At 39.0% G+C, this 26,862-nt stretch overlaps 1 protein-coding gene across 3 annotated transcripts in view; it reads left to right on the top strand.

Moving 5' to 3' along the window:
- FARS2 (phenylalanyl-tRNA synthetase 2, mitochondrial) overlaps positions 1–26,862 on the top strand; it is a 230,300-nt gene that overhangs the window by 45,738 nt on the left and 157,700 nt on the right. For 2 of the 3 annotated variants that reach the window (XM_031060234.1, XM_005424907.2), the window contains 3 exons: positions 7,659–8,291; positions 18,589–18,748; positions 26,123–26,254. In XM_031060234.1, coding sequence (XP_030916094.1) covers positions 7,674–8,291; positions 18,589–18,748; positions 26,123–26,254 — 910 coding nt within the window. In that variant the 5' untranslated portion in view covers positions 7,659–7,673. The remainder of the gene's footprint in view (positions 1–7,658; positions 8,292–18,588; positions 18,749–26,122; positions 26,255–26,862) is intronic. The other variant, XM_031060235.1, reaches the window with a different exon arrangement.

Raw genomic sequence — 26,862 nt, forward strand, 5'->3', positions numbered from 1 at the left:
GGCTTGTTTGATTTAAATATTGTTGATTGCATACATATTAAAACCATGAAATCACTCCGGGGTCTTAAATACTAGTTATGCTTGCTGGTTTGTAATACTACTTAAATTATTCTAACTCTACACCATGTTGGCTAGGGTATTACTAAGGAGGGCATCTGGAGATCTGTGGTAAGTCACAGATTTCCTCAGTTCTCCAGAAGAATGGAATTACAATCATTACTATGGGGATACAGCAGGTAAAGCTGAAGACTTTCTCATTTGTGGATGAACTTAGTGGTTCATTTTAGCTGCCTCCTCTGGCATGTCCTGTCTAAATAATTTGATTTCCCCTGCTGTCTTTTGCACTGTTACCAGGTCTGCATGTGTCCCATTCTTGGTATTTAATAACTTTTTTAAAAAAGGTATTACTCCCTCTTCCTGTTAAGGCAGGATAAGGTCTCTAAAGTTTTATTATGCCCAAATGGTGTAGCTAATCAGTGAGAACTAAGAAAGTGTCCCACTACAAGAAATACTGCTAATATTTGATTTCTAAACAAATTTATTTTTACTTATATGAAACTCTGTAGGAGTAAAATTCTTGTGGTGTATGCATCTGTAAAAAAAAAGCATAATGAGTTGCAGATACTGAAGGAAAAAAGAAGGCAGAAGGAATAGTGATAATCTTGCAGTGAGGATTTTATAGGTGTTTAAGTGTCTCTGTCCCTTTCATCTGACAGTTATTTACAAATGCAGAAAGCTGTTTGGCAACATTTTCAAGGCATTGGAAAAAGAATATTCCCTCAGCAGCCAAAGGTAGTGTTTTTTCAGATTGCATTCCTTGAAAAATGGATATCTTTAAAGGCAGTAGACACATTTGAGAATATTTAAGAATAATTTCTGCATTGCCTTTTCACAGTCTATAATTTGTAATGTAATGTATTCAAAATATGTTTGTGTAATGAGGATTTTCCCTTAAAATATGGCATTGACTTTTAGCTGTTTTGTCTCATTGTGGAGGTAAGGAAGAACACAGGAATGTTGGCAGGAGATCAGGTCACAGCTGTTTAATTTTTAGTAGCTCTGTGTGCCTTAGTCATATGCACTATTGGAAGTTACCACTAAAGGGCCTTATTGACATTTCTTCAATAAATAGCAAACTCTGTTTTAGTTTGTGGGAAAAAAATTTAAGGTATAATTGAAAGAAAAACAGATATTGTTTCTGACGATGTTCCTTAGTTTAATCTTCTGTCATGCATATATATAATTTCTTTTTCCAACCATAGTTTCTTTCCTCAGAATTTGCTTATTTTGTTTTTATTAATCTGTTTTTTTAAAGTCCAAATGAAAATAGTGTCATCTAGCTTTTCACCTCATACTTCTGAATTATGCATGTTAGAGAGTTTGGTGCCTTTCCACCCACCCAGAAGTCTGAATTTGTTTGCTTTTGGTCTTTAACTCCTAATGTCTATGTTGTATACTCTTAATACTCTATGTTGTATACATTTATCTTTTGAAAAATTATATACGATCTCAATAATTCAGCAATTTGATGTACCTGATTAGCTTGCTGATCACAAATTCCAATGTATCGATACTCTACTGAATTGTTTAAAACAAATTCACTATAACTTGTCTTGTAATATGATTATATGAGTCTTTGAAATGGTCTCATACCAGTTGGCAGCACAGCTACAGAGTTTGCAAGTGTTTTGGCTCCTGAAAAGCATTTTACTTGCCTTGAATCATATGTCTGGAAGCATTATCCTTTTAGTTAGTGGGAAACTTATGGATAAACCTGAACAATCCTGGAGTGACACTGTTTAGCAGAGAAACCAGAGCCTGCAGCAGCCTTTGGAGGCCTGCTTGGGGCACTGAAACTTGTTGTAGTGGGATAGCATTTTGTCATCATTTGCAATATCCAGCCTGCAGCTGGATGGTGACTGAACTCAAGGGATGATGCAAGACATTTTGAAATGGGTGCTTGCCCAGAGGAACATTCCCTTCTCCAAAGACTTGCTGCTCACTGTGGTTATCTTGGCCCATCTTGCAGTCCTGAGGGAGTGGTGCAGGTGGTTGCAGGTGTGCCTCAGCAGTGTGGGCCATAATTTCTGTGCTTGCCCCCAGGTGCTCATGTGTCTAAAACAGGCTGTGAGATGCTGGCCTTTGTTCAGCATCTTCTGTATCAGTGGAGAAGGAGCATGGTTGTTCATACCCTTCATATTTAAGAAGGTCTTATGTGTAGCACTGAGAGAAAGCAGGATCGTGCCATATCCCAGGAAAGGTTTTTTAGTTTTCTCTCTCAATTTTGCAAGCCTCAGAATGTTGCCGAAGGTGGCGTTGTGATTAATGTATCACCATTACAGAGCAGACAGCCAGCTAGCTTATGACATATTTTTGCTTCAGTCAAGAAAAATAACAAAATAATAAAAAGTTATTCTGTGTATTTCTGGAACTTACTGACAGATTATTAACTGATGAACTCCAAGTACATGAAAAAATTAAGAGCCGAATACTTGAAAGCTATATTATCTTGCCAGTGCTTTGTAGTTCGTGAAATATTTTAAGGGTGTTTGGCTATCATCAGGGATATCTGATAATATTCTGCCCTTGGAAGGTCAGGTTCTAAAATGGATCCATTCTAATTTGTCTGCAAGGCTATTTCATAAGTCTGTGTGTGTTATATAAATCCAGCATGCTCAGTAGAAATCTGTTCTGGTGTGCAACAATGTATCATCATTTTAAAATGAGCATTAAAAAATCCGAGCTTGTTATTAGTTTTGCATGCAAAACAATTTATGTTATATCCTATGCAAGGCAGATATGGTCATGGCAATACAATGATATTTGCTGCTGTATGCCTACATAGTTTTCAAAACTAAAATTCAATGCTTAGCTAAATTGCTAAGCAGACTGGTAAATGTCCAATTTTAGCAGCCTAACATATGTTTATAATTTTTGTTTTAACATATGCTATGTTGGTTGAACTCCCCTCCCCACACATACGGTAGATAAAAGCTGTCACATCACAAAATGGTGGCAGCCCAACTTTTCTAACATTTTCCATGGCACTTCAGAGTCTTGCATTAATTAGCTATTCTTGGATAGGAGACAGACTCTCATCTTTGTAGAATTTTGGTTTCAAACCCGTCATGTACTTGGGTTTATGTATGCAGTAGCCCATCTGTGTTTCTGCAGCCATAAGCTGTAAAAAGCACAGGGCAGAGAGAAACGCGGTCAGCAGGCGCGAGGGTGCCCTTGGCTCACAGATGCAAACACCGAGCAAATGGCCCCACAAGCTGCCCCGTTTGGGCTCTAGTTTGCTCAAACAGGAGTGTTCTCCCTCTTCCACTTTTACAGGAGAGGTGAGTGAATAAAACAGCATTGGTGCATAGCACTGTCTCCTTTCATTGTGGGCTGCCAAACTGCCCCTCTTCTCTCCTCCTTTTTCTAAGCAGGTGTCAGGAGGAATTTCACTGAGTCTGCGATTCTTTCTTAAGCCTCAGCTGGGTAGTGGAGATTGTGACAAATACCACTGCAGCTGTGATAGTGCTGTCTTAATCTTTGCTGCACTATGACATGGAAACCTGGATTTAGACATGAAAGGACATCCCTTAACAGTACAGCAGTATGATCCCTTATCAAATCCAACTGCCTTTTGCATGTGCTCCAAAATCATGGTATTTTTTTGTCTGATGCATTCTGTCTGCTATTTCCCTGTTGTCAGGCTCCTGACTGTGGTGTACTTCAGCATGTGTAATGTTTGCTGGGCTGCTGCATGGGGAATGGTTGGCTTTCTGTGCAGGAGGAAGGAGCCTTGCCCATCAATTGAAACTGCTGTAGAAATGTCACAGGTCTGTGATACAGGACTGATGTTGGCAGGTGTGCTCCTATCTGTGCCTGGTCTATGCACAGCATGGACAGGGTTATTCTTATGCCTTTTCTCCCCTAGGTGGTGTGGATGCCACCTCCTGTCCTCTGGTTTGCCTTGGAGCTGCTGAAAAGCATGAGCTAGGTGCAAGTGTAGTTCCAAGTGTATTGGCACAACGTGATGTATGATGTCATTCCTATCCAAGACTAAAGTTGTAGCAGACATCTCAGTATGGAGATTGAGGTCCAGCAACCTGAGCTATGGAGCTTCAGTGGAGCTGCTGAGGTACCCTGAAATGTGTCCATGGTGCTGTCTGGCTAAGGATGTGTGTAATAGGAAGTGGTGGGCCTGGTGCTTGCATGTCCACCTGCAGAGCTTCGAGAAGCCCCATGGAGAGCTGCCCGCAGAACAGCCTGCTTCCAAAGCCCTGCATCTGCATCCAGAGCCCTGCACTGGCTCCCAGCTGTGAGCCAGAGCCACTGTCAAACTCAGAGTGCAGGACTTGCTGGTGGAGGGCTTTGCCATCTTTGGATGGTAGATCCAATGTTCAATGTCTATTTCTCATTTATGTATTTGTTTTTAGCTACAGGACCTGCAGCTGCTGTTTGGCTCGCTGTTCTTGTTAGCTGGCTGGCAGGCCTTGCTGTGGGATTCAGGTTTTGTCAGTGTGCACAGAAAACAGTTTCCCTGCCAGATGAAAAGGATGGTGGAAATAAAGGAAGAAAATGATATATTTAAACTGCTTTTCCAGATGTTTAGATAAATATAGACAAAATAAATAAGCATAAATGCATAAATTTCTGTTTATTATAAGAGAACGTAAGTAATTAGTGTGTTCTTAACACCAGGTGTTTATTGCTAGAAAAAGGTAAAGAGATTGACTTATTTTCCAGTGTTGCTCTCTGCCTTGGTAAACATGACTTTGGTTTGAAGATTTTGTGTACAGTCTGCAGAGTGTAAACATATTTTACTTTCTTCTCTGTGGTTTCTCTGCCCAAATGTAACTTATTACTAGTTGAATTGAACTGAGTCCAATACCATTTTTCTGTAATGATTCTGAGAGAGGAAGACGTGGCTCTGTGGTGGGAGAGGGAAGTAGCAGAGTGTTGTTGTAGGACTTTAGTGTTTCTGGAACTCTGGTTGTGATACTGTATTAGGGGCATATTTAGTGCTTGCTTGCTATTGTTTACAGTACTTGGACATTGGATAACTTATCTAAAAACTATAACTTTTCTTATTGCTCACATTACTTACTGCTCAAATTTTGCTTTGGATTAGAATAATCACAAAATAATGCCATTCAACTATTTAAGGCAGAGGCATAATTTTAAGATGAAAACTCTGATACAAGTTCATCTGTAGGTTTTTCTCCTGTACAGGTTTGTTAGGAGTATATATCACTTGCTTAGAAAAAAGAGTGTTTCTGAACTATCAGAAATTGATAGCAGGCTTCCTCATTACAAATACTGAAATATAATCAGGTAAGCCCTTAAAGATGTATGTACTAGAGTCTCCCTTAAAAATAATGAGTCTTAAACAAACAAACAAGAGTGCCTCCCCAGTACTTGTGGTGCATGTTCTTATTTCTTTTTCCATAAATTTATAATCATCAAAACTGTTTATGTGAAAGTTAAGCTTCTCATGAGGTTGTCTGATTCTCAGAGGAATGATATTTAAGAAAGCAGCAAACATCACAAGAATCACGATAAAGTTATGGGAGTTTTTTGTACATTACGGTTATGTGTAAGTTTTGAATTGAAGTTTTTAGAAAAATAAATGTATGAAAATAAATGTATGGGCAGATGGTGATATTTACTTAAGGGAGGCTGAATTCATTATCTGACTAGGACTGGGTATTTCAAGCAGCTGTTTGAAAATGAAAGCTCACTTTCCATGAAGGAGAACGTATGTTTCAGGAAAATGGGGTCTCTTTTCAAAATGTAAGACTATCCCTTGCTTAGTCTTTATCAGAGTGATTTCTGAGATGTGTGTGAATTCATTTATTAAAGAACATTCTCAGTAATGATCAAGAGCTAATTTGATGAAATAGCTTTGTAAACTCTTTACTGCTCCCCTGCCAAAGGCAGTCATTCTTAAAAGTTTCAAAACTAGATAAAATTTAGACCTGTTACGTATTTCTAAAGATATTCTACCAGAAAAAGGATTAAACCAAATATTCAGTAATCTTATGCTTCCCCACCAGGATTAATTTCTGTCTACCCAACTTGCCTTTATTTTGGTTAATTGAGATAAAATTACTTGAGGAAAAAGACCTATGGAAAACTTCTAGATACAAGCCAGAAGAAAGAAAGAAAGCCAAATGTGACCATACTCATTATCTTGTACAGATTTGTTTTTTTCTGGGACTCTCTATTTTAGTATGTCTGTTCATTTGCATACATATTTTGAAGCATGAGAGTATGAAAAATAGTCTCACCTTGTTTATTTTGTTACTTACACTTGTTTTCCTTATGTTCCTGGGGAAAGCTAGCCAGATACTGTAATCCTAAAGACTGTATCCCTTGAAGACTGTGGTGCATTTATTATTGCTTATGTCCTTTTTCCCCTAATTCTTTAAGATGACTTTCTCAGAAAATTCTTTCTCTCAGAAAACCTGTGGCCTTGTAATTCTTGGTTCACAGAGAAATACAAGCCAGTTTGTAGCAGATGCCTTTCTCTGGTCACTTCTAATGCCTCTGCTTTCCCATTCCATAATAAGCAAATTTGAATGCTTAATTATTTTACTGGGACCTTTGCTAATATTTCTGAAGCCCAACTATAGATTTTCAAGTAATTTTTCATCTCAGAATGGGCTTGTGCATATGGAGTGGCTGAAAGGCTCATCACTCTCAAAACTGTTTGGTTTTGGAATTATCTTTGAGCTCTACAGAGAATGCAGCTGTGTACACATGAAGCACAAAGCCTGTCTGTGAACAGGGAGGATGTATAACGATGGCCCTTTGATGGGAAATGAGTTCTTCAGTTCAGACAACTTGAAGAATCTCATCACTTTGCCTTCCTGGTATCTGACAAGCCTGCCTTCCCTGTACAGCCATGGAAGCTGTGCAAGCAACCATCCTGGGGAACATATGGAAAAAGGGGCTTTGTGATCACTGCAAAATCCTGACATTGGTTCTGACTTTATGCAGTCTTTATGGTGAATCTTGTGCAATACTCATATGTGAATTTAATAAGCTGTTTATATATAAATATATGTCTTGTCTGGCCATCTGTTTTTTCACAGTGGTTCAGTAGTTTGAAAGGTTAAACTGGTTTTGTCTGGCATTAAATAAGAATTAGTGATGATTGCATTGTATGTGCCACATGCATCAGGTAGATGTGGAACACGTTCTGCAGCTTCTGCTAATGGAGATGATATAGCAATAAGTTAATTGCTTGTTGTAAGCGAGTTCTGACTGCTGAAGGGCACTGTTAAGTTTCCTGGTTTCTCTGAAGTAATATGAAGTTATTGCCACATGTTTTAATTGGAGGAAAAATATTGTTTCAAAGAAGGCCTGATGTTTATTCATCTTTAAAGAGCATCATCTGGAATGGGGTTCAGGCTAGGTCTAGAGTCATTATTACTGGTGCGGTCATGCAGAAGCCTGATAACTGAATAAAATATCCTAGCTGAAATTTGACCACAAGGGTATTTTCCATCCTCTGAAGTCAAAAGAGTGGTTTATAATGAGAACTTTGTCATGCTAATCAAGCAGACATTTGGATTTATCTATCCCTAAGATAATAGCAATTCCTGCAGCAACATTGCGGTTCCTAACTCAAATATTTTTAATTCCTTTTCTTTCTCTAGATCATAAAGTTTACAATGGCAATGCTCTGGAAATTCATGAGAGTAGCTAAGTATTCTAAAACAGCTTTATCATCAAAAGTAAAAGTAAGAGGAATTCCCACCCATTCAAGGCATTCTTCATCCAAGTCTATACCTTCAGATTTTAGTGCCAGTGCACCCTGCTCAAATACTGTGGAACTGTTTGGTAAATCTTATCCTCTAGATGACTACAGCAATGTCACAGAGAAGATTCTTTCCAAGGTGGGCAAGAACTTGCACAACAGAAAACATCACCCTTTGTGGCTAATCAAGGAGCAGGTGAAGGAGCACTTCTACAAACATTACCTCGGGCGCCATGGGACTCCGCTCTTTTCTGTGTATGACGGTCTTTCTCCAGTGGTTACAGTCCAGCAGAATTTTGATAGTTTACTTATTCCACCAAACCATGCCAGCAGAAGGAAAGAGGATAACTACTACTTGAATCGTGACCACATGCTAAGAGCACACACATCAGCCCATCAGTGGGACTTGATACACTCTGGCCTAGACGCCTTTCTGGCAGTGGGAGATGTCTATCGCCGGGACACCATCGATAGTACCCACTACCCCGTCTTCCATCAGATGGAGGGAGTGCGCCTCTTCTCCTGCCACGAGGTATGAGCTCTCTAGCTGGGGTGAAAGGCATTTGGGGTAAGTTCCTTGGTCTTGTGTTTGCTCCAAGCAAACTTCAGGCACATAAACAAAATTTGTGCATGTAAGCGTGTTACAGCAACAATTATATGCTGCACGTTGATAAAGATCAGGTGATTTATTATATAGCAATATTTTTAATTTGTGAAAAATGTAGATGGAAAGTATTGAATTTGAAAACAACTATAAAATTCCCTAGGAAAATGTGAAAAAATGGAAAGACAATATTATTGAAAGCTGGCATAGTGAAATATAATCTGAAATGAAACAACTTGTTCAGTTAATGATCTGCACAACTCAATTCTGTTTCTGTCACGACTCTCTTCTGGTGAGATCACTTTACCAAAAACTCTATCAAATTAATTCTTGAAGGACTCCTTGGATGCGAGTTGTTACAGCTACTTCCAAAGTACAGTTTCCACTGTACTTTCCTCTTTTCTTTTTCTTTTAATAGTGCCAGCCTGCTGTAAATAAATGTCATTTTCTAGGGAATTGTTCCATTCTTCAGCTCATCCTAAAGCTGCACTGGAGGGTTTATCTGTTGCAGCCAATATTTACGTGTGTGTGGTGCATACACACCAAACCCATCAGAGTCCAGAGGCATCAGCTGAAGAGCTCTAGGTTGATGTCCCAGACCCTTAAGTTTATATGTTTTGTTGGCACAGCCTGCATGTTCTGCAAATGCCTGGGTGTCATTAAGTACTCTGCTGCATCATTGATCAGTGGTAAATATAAGCCAGTTTGTTTTCCAAATAGTAATTGATTTGTATAATCTGTGCATGCTTGTAGCAATACTGCCAAATTCACAGTTCTATAACTAAAACTAGCTTATTCTAATAATACTGAGATGTAGACCATTCTTAATGTGCTTGCCAGTGGGTGACAGGAGCTTGGCAGAGAAGCCTGATGCCTTTGGATGCCTGAGGGAAAACTAAGGTAATCACAGAGAACTGCTTTTCTGCGTGATGGGAGGGGCTGGTGCTGCCTGCACTTCAGTTTCCCACCTGGATTGGCTGCTGCCTGTTCTGCTGTGAGCTCATACCTGCCTCTGCAGGTGTGCTGGGTTCAGTCATACAGATGGAAATATTTTACTTTCCACAAAATTATAACATCAGCATTATTGCAGGATGAAATTTCTGCAACCTTGGGTGTGATTGATCTAATCATTGAATTACTTGTTTATGAATATACCCCTTAGGAAATTTTGGTCCTAATGATAGACTATTTCTTCCTGCCCTACAAATTTAATAATAGGAATAATAGGATTTGAATAACTGGGAACAGTTACAGAAGTGTTTTCATTGACATGTTCTATCTAGAAATATACAGTGTTCAACAATCTAATTCATTGCACTGGAGATTTTCTTTTCTCTCCTTTCTTTTTTCCCAAGAAAACGATTGAGAGGTTATTGGGGAGCTTTCTATACTGATGAAGAGAGAATAGTGGTGTGGTGTATGATGTGTAAAGTGTTGTTTATTGGGCAACGTAAAAAATTATAAACCTGATCATGAGCTGATGCATCCTTTTTTGCTTCAGTTTGTGTTTCAATATATACCCCTTTTTACAGTCTTAATCACAAGAGCCTTGTGGAAAAAAATGAATGTGCAATTCTGAAATTTCACTTGGGAACTATTTCTGTGTTTTGTATTCTGGTTGCCTGTTCAGAATATTCCACATTTAAATAATTCCAGAAGGAACTGTCTGAGCAGAACAAAGACTAAATAGAGGTAATACTACATGAGAGAAATACTCTGATATTCATTTATTTATACTCAAGTTTAAGCTGTAACCCACTGAGCAGAAACGTGTGACTGTCAGGGCCTGTTACCCTTGTCTCAGACTTTTCATTCCTAACCAGGCTACAGTGTCTGGTGAGAGGAAATTTGCACAAGTACCAAAGATCAGAATCTTTGGAACCAAGGGAAAAACTGTTAACTCTTAGCTACAAGCCCTGAGTACATTTCATGTTATGGCAAATACAGTAATTTTACATGATGTTGTCAGTTTGCTGCTCTAATTTGTTCTTTTGCTTTTTACATTTATCATTCACTGTCTTCTCAGTGTAAATGACCACAGACCTAAGAAGATGTCAGAAGAAAAACAAAAGCCTAGAGTGATCTTATAAGAGCTTGAATTTAGAGGAATTGGATGTTTGATCTCAGTTTAGGAGGTGTGGAGGAAAAGTCAGTTACTCTTCAGCTGAAATTTTAGGCAGGATACAAAAGATGTAGGTGTACAAAGGTGAATCTCCTTTACAAATACCTAATTCTGTAGTCATGACTAGGTTAAAACTCCTGTCCTGTGGTGGAAGCCTTCAGCATCATTCTTTATGTCAAAGTTAAAATCAGTATGTTGAAGTAAGATCTGGAAAAACAAACTGAGTTCGGCAGTTTTACAGTATTTTTTCTGATATATTTGTGAGCTATTTGCTTTTTTGGCTATATATTTTTTCATGATGGTTGGTTGATTACTTTTTAAAGAGAGAAGTAATCTATAATTCCAAGATGGGCAGGTAGCTGATGCATTTCTGCAGCTTAGTATGAGTGTAAATATTAAAGTACTAAAGAAATTCCCATCTCCCAGACTAACTCATTGCTAAAATTTAGAATAATTCATGCTTAAATTTCTCATAAACTTTTAAAAAATGTCCTTGGGCTGCTATCAAAGAACATCTGAAAATAATTTATACATGTTTTCAATATATTAAAAATATTTTAGGTTATTATTTTCTGAATGTAATAGAAGAACAGTTAGAAATTGACTAATGTAAATAGTTAAAACCAAAAATAGCTTCCCAAATCTACTTCAGAATTCTGGACATAAAACGAGCCATTCTTCTTAAACAGTACCCCCAAATTATATCCTTTTGTATTCACTTCCTCCAACATTCCTGTTTTTCTTCTAATTGTTGTCTTTCTTCTATGGTGTATGGCTTTTTTTCTTTTGGTTAGTACTTTGGATTGGCAATTTTGATACTGCTGTGGCCAGTTTTCCTGGGTGGATTATAAGAGAAATTATTTCTGTGCTATGCCATTGCCTTTGGTGCAGATCCATAATTGATGGAAAAGAGAAAAAAATCTCAACTACATTGCACTTTGTGCATGTCAGCCAGAAGAGGGAGCCAATATAAACCCAATGGCAGTCAATGAACAGATTTCAGTTGATAGCAAAAAAATGTTTACACATTTGAAGGAGACTTCATACGATGTTTTATAGTCTGTACTGAATTATACATAAATTTTAAGAGGAACAGATGCTAAAACATAGGAATTGCTCCTCTAATTTAGTAACCTTGTTCCAGTGGAGGCCAATACATGGTTGTTTTGATGAAAAAATGATGCTCTCATCAGGCTTGTTTGTGCTAGAAGTAGTAGGGATACATCTTTATTCTCCATTGAAATGATTATGGTAGAAATGAAAACTTTTTTGTTAGGATGCAATGGAAAAAGGGTAAATGTTCTAGTTACAAATAAAGGAGTGCTCCTCCAAAGCACTATATATAATTTAAAAAAAAAGTCAGTATTGTAGCTTCTAGTGTTTATATTCTGAAATGTAAAGACCCTTGTTCCAGGTAATAGGAGATTAGTAGATTTTTCTCTTTTTCATCTAAATACATACTCCTTACCTCATCTTCCCATACTTCAATACCTTGGCAATATTCCTGGTGTATTGTTAGAAAGAAAAAGATGTTGCTTTTATCCTTTTCCTTGTGGTATGGGATGATGTGAACTTATGATTGACCACTCATCTGCATTTTTTTGTTGGTTTGTTTTTTTTAATCAAGTGCCATGCTATGTTTTCGCCTTGGAAAACTTGTGTCTTTAGGTTTGACTTCTCCAGAATCCTATATGTTACTGCAGCTTTGGACACTGTGCTTTTTCTCTGACATTGTATCAAAGAAGAGCTTCTTCCTGTCTTCAGTCCCCTTTTTTTAATCCTCATATATAAAGGAATTTAAATCAATTTATAGTGTTCCAGTGATCAACCAATTTAATGGAGTTATTTGGAGCTTTTAGTTTGTCTGAGTGTGCTTGTGTGAGTCACAATAGCAGTGTTTAGCTGGGCACCAAGGAACAAATATTTTAAAAGGCTTAAATGACCAAGAAAAGGAGCCCTTCTTAGCCTTCTACAACTCATGGATAGGGTTGTGAGCAAAGCATGGGTCCCAAAGAGCCATGGAAGGAGGCTGTCCCTCCTTCTTACAGGGAGCAGCAACGCCAGTACAGGAGCAGGGGCACTTGAACAAGATCCACCTGGATAAAAAAAAGGAGCAGCAGCATTACTTTGCTAGAATATTCGGAGGTGAATTTATTCCTAAAGCTGCAGTTGAACTGAGTGGTCTCATTGAAGAACCTGGCTAGTTTAGGTGGAACTGATTTCACTTTCTCCAGTATTAATCCAAGTAGTGAACATTGTATTATTCAGTATTTTCCAAGTTGTGTTGTAGAAATCATGCCATAATAAATAGATCTTCACTGATCCGAGGATCCAAATTGTATTCTTTGTTATTTTTAGTCAAAAATTTGACAGTGAAGGGCATCAGGTCTGTTAGATTTTCATAGTGATCCATGGTCTAGGAAGTTTGAAAACGGATGGTGCATCTTTTACTGCAAAGATTTCATTTATTTTCAGACTTTGTCTTGCTTTTTGTTGTTCAGCTTAAAAAACCCAAACAAACCAACAAAGCTTTTCAGAATAAAGCCATTAAATCTATTCAATTCAATATTTAAATTGTGCAGGCGAAGAAAAAAGTAGGAAAGTGTCCACAAGTGTATTTGGGAAGTCTAAGGTACTTAAAAGTCAAGGAATTTCTACTCCTACAGAAACAGAAGTCTGTGATAGGTGTCTCGTTATATCAGGTATCTGTGCAGCAGTGTTACTTTTTCTTTCTGGTTTGGAAACATCTTTGTTGTTTTCCCTTTTCTTATGGAAACACTTTGATTAGGTTAAAAAAAGCCAGCCCTCCACCCCCAAAAAACAAGAGAGGTTACCTTTCTTTGCTGTAATTGGAGAACTAGAAGGGAAGGATGTAGAAATTAGGGTGACCACCTTCAAGCTTGTGGGTCGAAGTAAATGTGTTGCCATTTTCTGCCCCCAAAAATCCTTTTGCTATTTTCTGCCCCCAAAAATCCTTTTGCTATTTTCTGCCCACAAAAATCCTTACTGATATGCAGTTAGGAGCCTTCTGTCATGTGGCTGTGTATCTCTTTGGTACCTGAAGCTGACTGCATCAGGGTGTATAGTTACACCTTGGAGGCTGACTGAGATTGAAATTAGGTTTTCTCTTTGAGCCATCTATTAGTGGCATCATCTTCATCATTCCTGATCCGTTGGTTGAGTCTTGAGTTCCACAGCCCATTTAAAATGTTGTGGGAAGGGTTTGCTATTTGTTAGTGGATTCAGAGTGCAGCTGTTGGTTCATTTTTAGAGATATTTATTAGGGCCAGTGAGACAAAGTTTATTTGGTGTGGCAAGGCTGGGTATAGTCACGTGCAGATCCTCATATAGAGATAATTTTAAATGCTGGTTTACCTGAGAGTATAAGTACATGAGTATGATTTATTCATTATCTTAATCACTGGTGAATGCATGAGTGGCAGGAGGAATACACAACTGCATTGTGAAAAGACAGGGTATAGTTACAGATCTCTCTGATCTGAAACCTACTCTGAATGCCATCCTGCAAAGAGACCCTTAATTTTGAATACTAAGTGTATGGATAATGAAGGGATGTGAGACTAAAAAGTCTGTCAAATGATTGAGGAAATATTGAGGTCTTTGTTTAAATCACAAATGGGACTTCTGCCCTTCATGCCAAGCTGAGAAATGCTGGAATGTACTTTTGAAGGACCTTAGCTCTATTCATACTTGTCCAATTAAAACTCTGTCTTCTTGCCATTAGATGTTATCAGATTTTAATTTATTTTTATTGTGAGCTAAACTGTCAGTAAACTTCATGCCACATGGTTCAGTCACTTCAATTCCTTTCTGCCTTCTCCTTTGTAATGCAGCATCAGCCAGAAATGCTGATAAATCCTGAGAAGTGTTAATTTTTTTGACTTTTTCATGGTGATCCAATATTCAGTGTTTTGCACACCTTTACTCAAAGAAAAATCTTCTTGTCCTTACTCTAGACAGACACGTAGGTACTCGATTTATGGCTACAGGAAATTTCTTTCCTGCTTGTAGTAGTGACTGATTTTATTCAATACAAGAAGATAGTGCATGCTGTTTTAGTCTGTACTGAAGGAATGAATGTACGTGAAGATCTCCTCTTGCATGTGTCAGTGTTTTATGCAAGATGTTAGGTATTTTTTTTCTCCATTTGCTCAGATAGGTGCTTGAGAAAAATTGACATCAAAAAGGAGTGACTGTAGGTGATTCTTCATTTTATTCAAGCTTTGACTTTCCTGGCTTTATGTATACAGAAATGTTGAAGTGTTTCTAATCCAAGACATGTACTTAGCACAGTTCAATCGTTGTAGAAGTGAAATTGGCGTATCGGTTTAAAGCCGCTCGTATTGACATAGCAATGTCAGTGAATCGGAAGTCAGGAATAAATATTAATACAACTGTAAGGTATCTCTTTTTTTTCTCTTGGTATAATCCCATCTGCAGCTGATGGAGCCTCTGTGAAGAATACCAAAGTCTCTCGGTGCCTGACTGTAAGGGGGAGCTGTTGTCTTACCTGTTTCTGGGACTTCCCTATGGCTGCGCTTTCAGAGCCTGTCTGAACTGGACTAGATTCACACCTGTGCCCAAAGTGACCCAGCCCTGTTCCATGTGCCAGCTCATCTCTTGGAGCTGCTAGTATGCTGATATTTGATTACTAAGCTGAACTTCACCATTTTCACATCCCTCAGTTTCTTCCCTTCTCCTGAGTTACTGCGCATCTGGATCCATCTCCCAGATTGGCTCAGTACACTGCTGCATGGACCCTTGTCCTGGCTTGGAGTAGGAACCTATGACTTGGAGGCGCTTGGAGATGGTGCCTATGACTGGTTTGGCAGGATTATGGCTCAGGCAGGTGACATGGCTGCAGTATAACTCAATGTATTTAATGGTTCTTGCATGTATTTTGTTTCCACATCTGATATAAACCATTGAAATAGAATTTTGCTTTAGACTGTAATTGTGATATCAAGATTTCAGAAATAATACAGCAGTAAGGAAAAGTATTTCTATGTACTTGTTGATACAAGTATGCTGTGTTTTGAAGGCTAGTGTCCAGACTGTCTGTTCTTTGCAATGGCCTGAGGAGCCAGTCTTAAGCTGAAGGGAGGAGTGAACGGAAAAAGAAGGAAGAGAGATTCATGGCCTAAAATACTACTGATAGGTAAAATAACAAATGTACCTTCTAATGTGTAAATACAGTGTATTCTTGTCCAAAGAGGGAACATCTCTGTTGCCTGAAGGGTGTTTCTGGCTTAGTGAGTAAGTCAGTCAATAGAAAAAATAGCTACCTGTGTAGGGTTGTTCAGAGCAGGAACCTAATTTAACCACTCTGTGTTCCTCTGTGAGGGATACAGTGTCTCTCCATTGACCAGCCAGTGAGCCTAAGACAATTATTCTCCCTCGACTAATGCTGGCCTCTCTGAATTCCCCCGGCTTTCCAAACCATGCTGGGTGACCGATCTGCCTTGCTGACAGCAAATTAGTTGTAGGGTGGGTATTATCTTCTTGTTCCAGTCAAGGTAGGATTAATGTCAGTAAGAAGAAGGGGGTTTAATCTTTCAGATGAGCACTTGAATAAAGAATCTGTTATTTAAAAGTGTGATACTCTGTTTGTCAAGCTCCTGTATTTTGGTTAGTAAAGGCATTTTTGTTAGACTGGTGGAGAATTGTTTTATTTGGTATTTATACATTCTCTTTTTAATTTAGTATTTTCTGCAGCACACTAAGAAGATTAAGAGAAGAAATGTTTTCTAAATCTGCCAGCAATCTCCTTGTGGCTAGCAATAAAAAGTTAAATACTACTGGATTTTATTTTTTTTTATTCAGTCCACTGTGGTGCTAGTTTGCCTGCTGTCTAAACTCAGACTCTTCATTCATTGTGTCTGTAGGAAATGTGCTAGAAACTAGTCCTAATTAATTGTATCTAGCATTTGTGGAATACCAGAGATTCACTTAAACTTTTTGTTGAGAGCATTTAGTGCTCTGAAGGCATCAAACTGCAGTTAACTTCTGTGGACATCCATGAGTTGTTAAGGTTACACAATATTTGTGGCATCTCTGGAGTAAGAGCTGTTTATGTTGGGAGGCTTAATGGAAAGAAAATCTCAGTGCATGTTTTTCTCCTCTGTGTGTGCTTGATTGACTAGGGGAAGGTAGAGGAGGAGGGGTAGGAAAGAGCACTAGAAACACTTTCACAACTGGCTCTCCCTACCCTCAAGACTTCACCCCAGATATGGCAATTTTGTACAGCTGTAAGGATCTCCAACAAAAATACTCTTTAGATTCTAAAACCACCTGCTTGTCTCCCCAGGACACAGAGCCTCCAACAATGTTCTTTAATGAATGTGTTTTATTGGTCTCTCTGAAAGGATATAGATTTGCTGGTATGTAATTGGCCAGGATCACCTGGCCAAAACCACATGGGGATATGCAGAAAACAGAAATCTTCAACTTGCAGCAGATGTAGTGGGGAGGAATGTCTGAATGAAGAGCAAGTCTGCCACATCCCAAAACAGCTGTCCCTGTGCTTCCTAAATTATCTGGAAACCCCCACCTGAGATCATGAATCCTTAGATGTCCCATAGACAAAATTCTTGTTCACAAAAAGGATGCTGTGTGTGGGAACATACAGGAAAATGGTAGTCCTTAAATGAATATAAACTTGTACCCAGGATGAATTACTGTAAATGGCTTAAGTCTTATTAAAGTGCCAGGATTTGTTTTGGGTTTGCGGGTTTTTTGTTTGGTTGGTTTTTTTGGTGGTTTTTGTTTGTTTGTTGGTTTGGGTTTGAGTTTTGTTGGTTTGGGTTTGTTTTGGTTTTGTGTTTCTGTTTTTTGTTTCTTTTTGTTGTTTTGGTATTTCTTTTACATCATCCAAGTACTAAAAGAGTTGAAGTTCTGTTAAATGCCATTGAGTTCATTGTGTTTTGTAGTTTCGGGGTGTAATACGCTGTGTTATAAACAGGGCTGAGTGACCAGCTCCTTTTAAAATGGCCTTTATTAAAGACAGCTCTAGGTGGGGAACCCAAGGGGTTGCCCACACACTGCCACTGCTCCCACAGGACGACGCAGTGCAGGAGGAATGCACCTTTGCCCCTTCGGCAGAGCTGGGGCTTTTGTCTTCACGAGAGTCCCTAGGAAGTCAATTTCTGACTCGTTGCTTAGGGGTATCCTGTAAGCTGGGTGCTATTACACTTATGGCGACAGGACGGAATCCAGCCCTGGTTAGGAGAGGGTGACCCAGTGTGGTTCCAGTGGGCTAAAGTCCAAGTTCATGCTGGTTTGTGGTTTTGAGGGAGTTCATATAGTTCTCACAGCCCCTTATTTACATTCAGTCTGGGTGCAAGTCCTCCTGGGAGCAGGGGAGCAGCGACTGTGACTCCCGACGGGAATGGATACGTATCCGGGGTGAGACGGAAGGAGGTACAGCTACAGAGTGTGCCGGGGGAAAGATACAAATACAAAGGCAAAGAGGTACAAATACAGAGTGTGACAGGGAGGAAAGATACTAATTCAAAGGGAAAGGGGTACAAATACAAAGTGTGACGGGGAAAGATACAAATACAAAGGCAAATACAAAGCTAAAATAGTAACCTTTAACAAGGGCAACTAAAAGCAAGTCCTGGAACTCTAACCCTTAATGCTTAACAACAGACTAACACTTCAAATTAAGCTCCTATTAACTTCATTAACGTCAACTACTAATTGCTACTCTGAACAAGAGCTCTTTTTCAAGATTTCATTCCTCATACTCTGTACAGAGTACTTTGTTCTGCATGGAAACTTCCAAAGTAACTGAATCAGAAAAGGAGATGTGCTTATTTTGTAAATTATTATTTTCCTATAGCTAATAATATTATTTGATGATAGAAATAAACCAGATTTAATTATTTGAGCATTTTTGTTCTTAGAGATTCATCTCTGCATTTAGTGAACAGAATTTGTATAAAGTCACAGTCTTTGTTTGTTTTTCACAGTGCAGACTTAGCAGGTAAGATTCCCACTTAAATCAATGGAACTTCATTCTCTGTTTTCACTCAGGAAGTCACTGATGCAAAACATGGTGTTTTTGTGGTTTTGTTCTAGTTGTTCTCCAGCGTTAAAGATGGTGAAGGTTTACAGCTGTTTGAGCAAGGCCATCGCACTGTGCACAAGCAGGAGTGTCACACCATGGAGGCGGTGAGGCTGGTGGAGTTCAACCTTAAGCAAGTGCTCACGAAGCTCATGACTCACATCTTTGGTGACGGTGGGTTCTTGCACCTTTTCCCCCAGATTGCTCATGCCTTTAGTCATTGGGACTTTGGAGAAACATTTTGCTGTGTAACACAGACAGGAAGCTTAGGGGTTGTGTTGGTAGCTGGTAATACAGAAACAGCCAGATGGTTTTTTCCAAGAGGCCACACATTCCTCTCTGGGTTTTCCTAAATACTGGTGCGCACAACACTGTATTGACTTAGCAGATTTTTGTGAAAATGTTTTGGTGTGCAGCATGTCAGAGTAACGTGGTGGGCACGAATGCAGGTGGGGACGTGCGGAGACCCAGCTGCAAGCAGTGGTCTGGCAGAAGCTGTGTGCTAAAGGCACAGTGTGGATCCTGTGCGGAGAGGCAACTCCAGCTCTGGCACAAAGCTCTGCAGGACCCCTCTGCTTCATCCTCGTGTGTCTCCTGTGTCCCTGGAGGGATGGAGCATGGGTGCAGCGTTGCATCTGGGGTGCATGAGAGCTTGGGTGCAGCTGGGCAGTGTTCAGATCCTGCACCAGGAGCAGGGAAGGGGTGTGTGTGTCCATATGCTGCATCCCTTGTGCAGATAAATTAAACCTTCCAGCTGAGGGCAGACCGTGTTTGCTAAGTTCACATCAAGCTGAAGAGTAATTGTTTTTTGGTACTTACAGTGGAGTGAGGAAGGATAATGGATGTGTATATGAATGAAGTATTCTCTCCTCAGAAATACCTGCTTTCAGTTTCAGGAACTGAATTTATAAATGGCCTGAGTCAAAATTGCTACATTAATGCTGTTTCTTGCCAAGGAGGCTGCTCTTCTAAGCTGATTCATTTTTCTGTTGAGGAAATACTGGATGGTATTAGAATGCATGAGGTATCTTGACTACTTTCTAAGGTGTTTTAAGATGTTTACTGCACTTAGAGCAGTAGTTCCAAGAATGGATTGATAATGATACCAAGCTCTATATATGACTGCTTGAATATTTTTCTGAATTTTCAAGTTGACTTATAGCATGCAAAACTTTTACCAGTTATTGTTTTATTCCACCTGAACAAAAATTTTGAAGTTCCTCAGCTCAAAGCTTCTTGTAGGTGTATTTTACTTAACAGTGACCTTTTGAAACATAGAAAATTGGGATGAAAGTGGGTAACAGTAAGAATGATACATTTAGATCAACCTCAGATGCTGATGGTGTTTAAAGTGAACAATATCTCAGAGTTATTAGTACTATCTCAGACTGCAGTAGCATCCTTCTCTAACTGTTGACAGATACTGCTTAAGCTTCAGCATGTTGGCTATTACTACTTCTTATACAGTCCACCCATTAGCTATAAAGGCATTAAAATATATTCATAAATTATTTTAAATACACAAACTAAAGGTATATGTCACCTTTTTACTGTTGGAGTTTTCTATTTCTATACCCCCAACATTTTTCCTGGAATACAAACACAAGATATAGTTATTGAATTATATTTAATATGATTTTAAATTTAAATTTACATATGTACTTGTATATATGTGTGTATTTTCCCCCCCCCCCCCATTATTGTAAATACAGGGATTCAGAGTATTCAAAGTTCATGTTAGGCACAAGGTATATGAGATTGGTGCACTGCAACTGTCTTGGGACACACATGAATAAATTTGTCTTTTGATAGCTGTCATCTTTTAACTAGCACTTTACTCTTTACTTTATATGGTACTCTTGATTACTTTTTGTATCTTCACTCCTATAAATTTTAACTTAATATTTAAAATGTGTTTAAATGTGTTGCTCTTGGAAAATTTCTGGTTTTCCTATATGTGGCTATTTCATAAGGCACCATATTCTGTTAAAAGCAAAAATTTCATTCCTCTATCCTTGGCATCATTTGTGTTCTTTATAACCTGTACTTCAGCAGAATATTATAGTGAAGTTGCACATCTTTTCTAGCAGGATAGGCTGACCACAGCTGCAGTAAGTGACTGAAATGTTGCATTGTCATACAGTCAGCTGTTTTTTATAGGCAGATTGTTTGGATTGTAGATTGAGCCTGCTGTACATGTTAGTTGTGCATCAACTAGCTTGTACCCGAAGTCCTGGACTTGGAAGCTGTGCTTCTGCAGTGCTCCTCTGGGAGTTTAGTAGCTTAGGTTGATGATAGATTGAGGATATCTGCAGGATCTCTGCAGAAAGGTCATACCACTGACTTGCCTCTTTTTTTTTTTTTTGGTGGTGTTTTAGGTTAGTTTTTATAATATTTAATGAGACAGTTGGGCTCTACCTGGTTCCTACCACACAATTTGAACAACTCAGTGTTGACAAAACAAAGTTGTTTGGAAATCACTGTGTTTTCCTGAGGAAGGTCAAAGACTTCATAGAATCTGCACTTACCCTTATTACAGAAGTTTGTCTTTTGATGTCTTTCTGGCTTTGCCAATGAAGGAATGACAGATGTTAGAGGAGGAAGAAAGTTCTGGAGTATCCAGTCAGTTGTCTTTAAAACTTGACAGTGTAAAGTAGTTCTTCTTATGGCATTTTCTGATGGTATGACATGCCTGATTTTGCATTCTACAAGTAACTGTCTGTCAGTTTCTTTCAATTTTCTGTCAGGAAGCTATTTCAAATACTACACCTAGACATCACCTTTCTTAGTTTTCCTCTGTTACTTCCATAAGATGCACACTTAAAATCCATTAATTTAAGTTACACATCCATCTCCCCATACAGTTCTGCCAGTGAGGGTAGTCTGTTAGTTCTCATTTTAGTTACCTAGTAACAAGGCTGTTCAAAATTTCCTCATAAATTAGCCAGTCTTTTTCAACTATGGTTCTTTCTCTAGCTCCTCTGTAGCTTGCCAAAAGCTCTGTGCACTCTGGGAGATTCAAAAACAATCTTACTATGGCAAATAGAAAATAATGACTGTGTGCTGGTTCTGTGATTTGTTGCTTTACATGAAATGGCTCAAAATTCACTGCTATCCCATATTTATCTACCCAGTTCCTAGTCACTGGTAAGGGAAGGCAGGAGAGTGAGTAATGCTGTGCTTTGACGATGGCTTTGCCACTGCTGATTCTCACTGAACAGCCACTGGATATCTTTTAAATCAAACATGTTCTGCTCATTCTCCTTCTTAATTCTCTTGTACTGATAGCTCCTTTGAGTGCGTGGAGATCTATGGGTGTAATGAGTTAAAAAAAATTATAAAGGACATAATGGTCAGGCTAATAACTTCTGAAAAATGTGAGCTAATGCAGGTTTATATGGGCAGCCAGCTCCTCTCTGCTGCAAGTATGATGAATTATCTGAAACAATGAGGTGCAGAGTACTTACAAATTGACACATACCTCAAGAGGCCGCAGTTCAATACCTTCTGTGGTTCCCAGCACCCTCCTTGCACCCCTCTCCTTTTTCTTCCATAACCTTGTCTCTAAAAATAATCCTCACAGCAACAAAGAGAATTTCGGGTCAGTGAAGACCATCTGGGTCTCAGGCTTTGTTGCTTCTGTGCTGTAGTGTAGTAATAGGCTGCTTTAATGTGTTTGGTTTTTTCTTTTTTCTTTTTCTTTCTTTTTCAGTGCCTGGTATCAAGCCTTTTTCATTATGAGACTCAATTAGGCTAGCACTTGTTTAGCTTAATATCTAATAACACCATTACTTTTGAGTGCATGCTATGACCAATTCCTTACCTGGATTCAGTGTTCAGAAATAACAGCAATTATTCAGTATTTCCATACTGATCTGACATATAAGTTACTGTATTGGGTTTGCATGGCAGGGTTTTGGTAGCAGGGAGGCTGCAGGGGTGGCTTCTGTGAGGAGCTGCCAGATGTTTGCTCCATGTCTGACAGAGCCAGTGCCAGCCAGCTCCAGGGTGGACCCACTACTGGCCAAAGCTGAGCCCATCAGTGATGGCAGTAGCACCTCTGGGATAACTCAATTAAAAGAGACAAGAAAAAATCCTGCACAATTTGCAGCCAGGGAGAGGAGTGAGAACATGTGTGAGGAACAGCCCTTCAGATACCTTTGTTGAGACACAAGGTCAGTGGAGAAGGAGGGAGAGGAGATGCTCCAGGTGCCTGAGCTGAGATTCCCCTGCAGCCTATGGTGAAACAGCTGTGCCCCTCCACCCCATGGAGGTCCATGGAGATGAAGAGGTCCACCTGCAGCCCGTGGAGGACCCCATGCTGGAGCAGGTAGATTCCCAAAGAAGGCTGGAGCCCTGTTGGGAGCCTGTGCTGGAGCGGGCTTCTGGCAGGACCTGTGGCCCTGTGGAGAGACCTGTGCTGGAGCAGGAGCTTCCTGAAGGACTGCATGCTGTGGAAGGGTCTCATGCTGGTGCAATTAATGAAGGACTGTCTTCAGTGGGCATGACTCCACCCTGGAGCAGGGGAAAAGTAGCAGAGAAAATGAGGGATGAGCTGACCACAGTCCCCATTCCCCGTCCCCACTGCTGGTGAGGAGGAGGTAGAGATTTTGGGAGTGGAGTTGAGCCTGGAAGAAGGGAGTGATGGGGGAAGTTGTTTTCAAGGTTTAGTTTCTATTTCCCATTATCCTGCTCTGATTTGATTGGTTATAAATGGAACGACTTTCCCCAAGTCAAGTCTGTTTTCCCATGACTGTAATTGCTGGGTGATCTCTTCCTGCCCTCATCTTGACCCATGAGCCTTTCATTAAATTTTCTACCGCTGGTCCAGTTGAGGAGGGCAGTGGTAGAGCAGCTTTGCTGGGAGCCTAGTGTTCAGCCCAGCACAGTTATGAATGGACCTCTACCCACTGGAAGGACTCTCATGAGCACTGTGAGGCTCTGAAATGAGCAGGTGTGTTTATGTCTGATAACACAAATAATTTCTTTGAACAGGAAAAGTTTGTGTCTAGTGATCAGGCCTTGATTAGATTCAGCAGTGTGCTGTTGTAAGTGCTTGTTTTAAGAGAGATATGTGTCTCTTGACCTCCTAAAATTTCTAGAAAAGATCAATTTTGCCAGTATTTCGTCATCTGTATATGAAGAAATAAACTAGGCCGAATCAGGAAAATTACATAGTACTACAGGAAGCCTAATCATCATAATCCTTTAGAGTCCTTAGTGGTTTAGTTTGCTGAGTGTAAGTGATGCCCTTTACTCCTTGGGAATAAATTGAGTACCAAGACAATATTTTGTATCTAAATAATAAATGTGCCCATTTGTTCTGTGACACTCTGTAGAAATGCAGTTAATGTTGCCAAAGGCTGAGCACCCTCTGCTTTTCAGTAAAGTCTTCTAGAGCCAAAAGTCTGAAAGAACACTGGAATATAAACTACAGAGGTATTCCCAATGGCCTGGATACTGTATGAATAAAATTATTGTGGTATGTGGGATTAACTATTAATTTAGAGAACAGAATGAAGGTGAGTGTTGTCTCTTCATTGTGAATTTGTTTTGGTTTATTCAGAATGTTGTTTGTTTGCTTCTTTGCATTTAAACCAGAAGCCTCTTAAGTACTAATATGCATTAAAATTAAAAAATAAAAAGAGCTTTAAATTCTTTTTTTTACATTTTAAAATTTATTTTAGTTAAGAACAAACAGCTGCGAAATCCTTTTTCTCACAGAGCTTCATTTTTTAAGTAATCAGAGGATTAATAAGAAACAATTATCTGAATGTTGTTACTGAATGCAAACTAGTTGAATATTCAAAGTAGTTGCTGCATTTGCAAATTTTGCAAGCTAAATGAGAATATTTTATATGTGCACAGCCCAAGGATTAAAAATGCCAAGATCAGGAAATTAAAAAAAATGTTTTCTGCACACTATATTATTATATACGTGTGACTCTTTTCACTTATGTATTTTTTTATTGTCATGCAGGTAAAAAGGAGCAATAAAGTGATTGCTGTCGCCCTACAATTGTGAATGAAACTATTGTAAATACTTCTGGTTTTCTGCGTTTTGTCTATACAATTATCAAAAAGATTTTCCATTACTCATATACTTTCCTGAGACTGGTTTTTAAGAAAGCAGAGAAAATCCAGAAGTGCCAGTCTGTTTGCTTTGAAGCCTGCCTTGCCATTTGATTTCTCATAGCATCTAGAAAAGTTTTCTGTGACTGTTAGGAGGTATTTTATGTTTTGGCCATGCATATACATCTTTGTTGTAATTTATTGGTTCAGTTTCTGTAGCCACATTTCATGTTTCAGAAGTAATCAATGAAGATCTAGTTTTTGAGGCTACTTTAAATATTTTTATTTGAAAAACTTTTAGTATGAATCATGCAATTTCATGTTTTACATTCCTCTTATGAAACATCCCCCAAAAAATCTGCAGATCAAACCAGAAATTTTAACAGTTGCTGTCACTCACGCTACCTTTGCCTTTCAAAAATAAGGTTCAGCTCTTTATTTTTGAAGCTGGACCTGTCTGGTTCTTAATGATCCTGACTCTGATTAGCATTTGGCTTAACTGAAGAGAAGATGTGTTTGGGGTTAAGGCATTAGCTTAGCTTACGGAATTTGCATTTCAGTCCTCTATCAAGTTTTTATGGTTCATGTTTCTGAGACTTCTTTCCTGACAACTAATGGTTAGAAAAAAATATTTAGTGAAGCAAAGCATCTGTAAATCATTAGAAGAACTAAAACTCCTCAAATATAATGAGCACTTTGACAACAACTCTGCTTTAGGCAGCACTGAAGACCTTGGGAAGGAAGACCTTGTCCTCTTCTGGTTGCGCTGCTCTGAGATGCCAGGACTTTCCTTGCTCTGCACAGTGATATCTGCAGAGGTGCTGAGCTGGGGGGGATGGTGGGGAATTACCAAGTGGGGCTTTTCCCTTACACTTATCTACCAGGTCCAGAATGCTCTGTGCATGCGCTGCGTACCTTAATAATGTACAACTCTGTGAAAATATATTTCTATTTGTGTATATGAATATCCATTTTTAACTTTCATATTTTAAACATATACAGAGAGAATAGCTCTGTATTTTAATTAAGTTTTGATGAAAAAAAATTACTTTTCTAGACAATCCATAAAATACTAAGTAAAAATTAAAGGCTTAGCTAGTTTTTCCTGTGATAAGCAGTTAGTCATTTCCTGGTGCAAAGAATAACAAAATTACTGACTTTGCCATTATCTTGGCTCATTTTTGTTCAATGCCAGGTGTTTACCAGAGTTTGACAAATGATTGATTTGGTTTCAAAGGGTGCTTGAATTGCACAAAGCATTTTTCATATTAGAAAAGACATGGTCATTTTTTTCCACAGGTTTTAAGATTTATCACCTCACACAAGTGTTGTAAATTAGTTTGTTTGCTATTTATTTTCTCTGGATTGCTGTAATTCATGTCATTAGTTGAAGGGCAAATTTTACAGATGGTTGGAGGGATGGCCTTTTAAGCATACACCCTTTCATATTTATTTATTTTTTAAACACTGCTACAGGACTGCAAGTCAGATGGGTAGATTGCTACTTCCCATTTACTCACCCTTCCTTTGAGATGGAGATCAACTTCCAAGGAGAATGGATGGAGGTCCTGGGCTGTGGGGTCATGGAGCAGCAGATTGTTAACTCAGGTACTGAAACTCCTTTACTTCATTGACATCTCTGTTAGCAAGCACTTCCAGAGCAATCAGCTTCATAGCCTGGAATGCCCCTTCTACCCTGGTGAGCACAGGCATCTCCGCCTGGCAGCCACCACAAATACTGCTCAGGTGGAATGCAGCCCCTTGCATGTTGTGATTTGGGGGTAGCAACTGAGCAAGTGACCTGAAGCTTGCAAACAGGAGGCTTGCCTTTTATTGTGTGCAGTAAGGAGACAGAGGGATGTCAGCTTTAAAAGAGAGCCTGCAAGTTTGGGTGTGCGGCATTTCTTATTTTCCCAAGAGATGTCAAGTGCATTCTTAGTAACGATTTAAAAGTATCAATAGCAAATAACACCCCTAAGTATTTGGAATATCAAAATGCTCCTCTGTGTCTAAAGCATAAAAAGAGGAATGTGATATCTTTCATATTGCTGTTTGGTCGCTGTGTAAATGGTGGGTAGCTTTTTTCTTTTGTTTTATTGCTTTTCTCCTCAGGTTGGTTATTTATGTTGTTGTAAATTGCATTAAAAGCAACATCATTTATTTTAATTGAAATTATTACAGAGCAATACCACCTGACCATTTTGATTTCTAAAACT

The sequence above is a fragment of the Geospiza fortis genome, unplaced genomic scaffold (genome assembly GCF_000277835.1).
Source record: "Geospiza fortis unplaced genomic scaffold, GeoFor_1.0 scaffold219, whole genome shotgun sequence".
Taxonomy (NCBI): Eukaryota; Metazoa; Chordata; class Aves; order Passeriformes; family Thraupidae; genus Geospiza; species Geospiza fortis.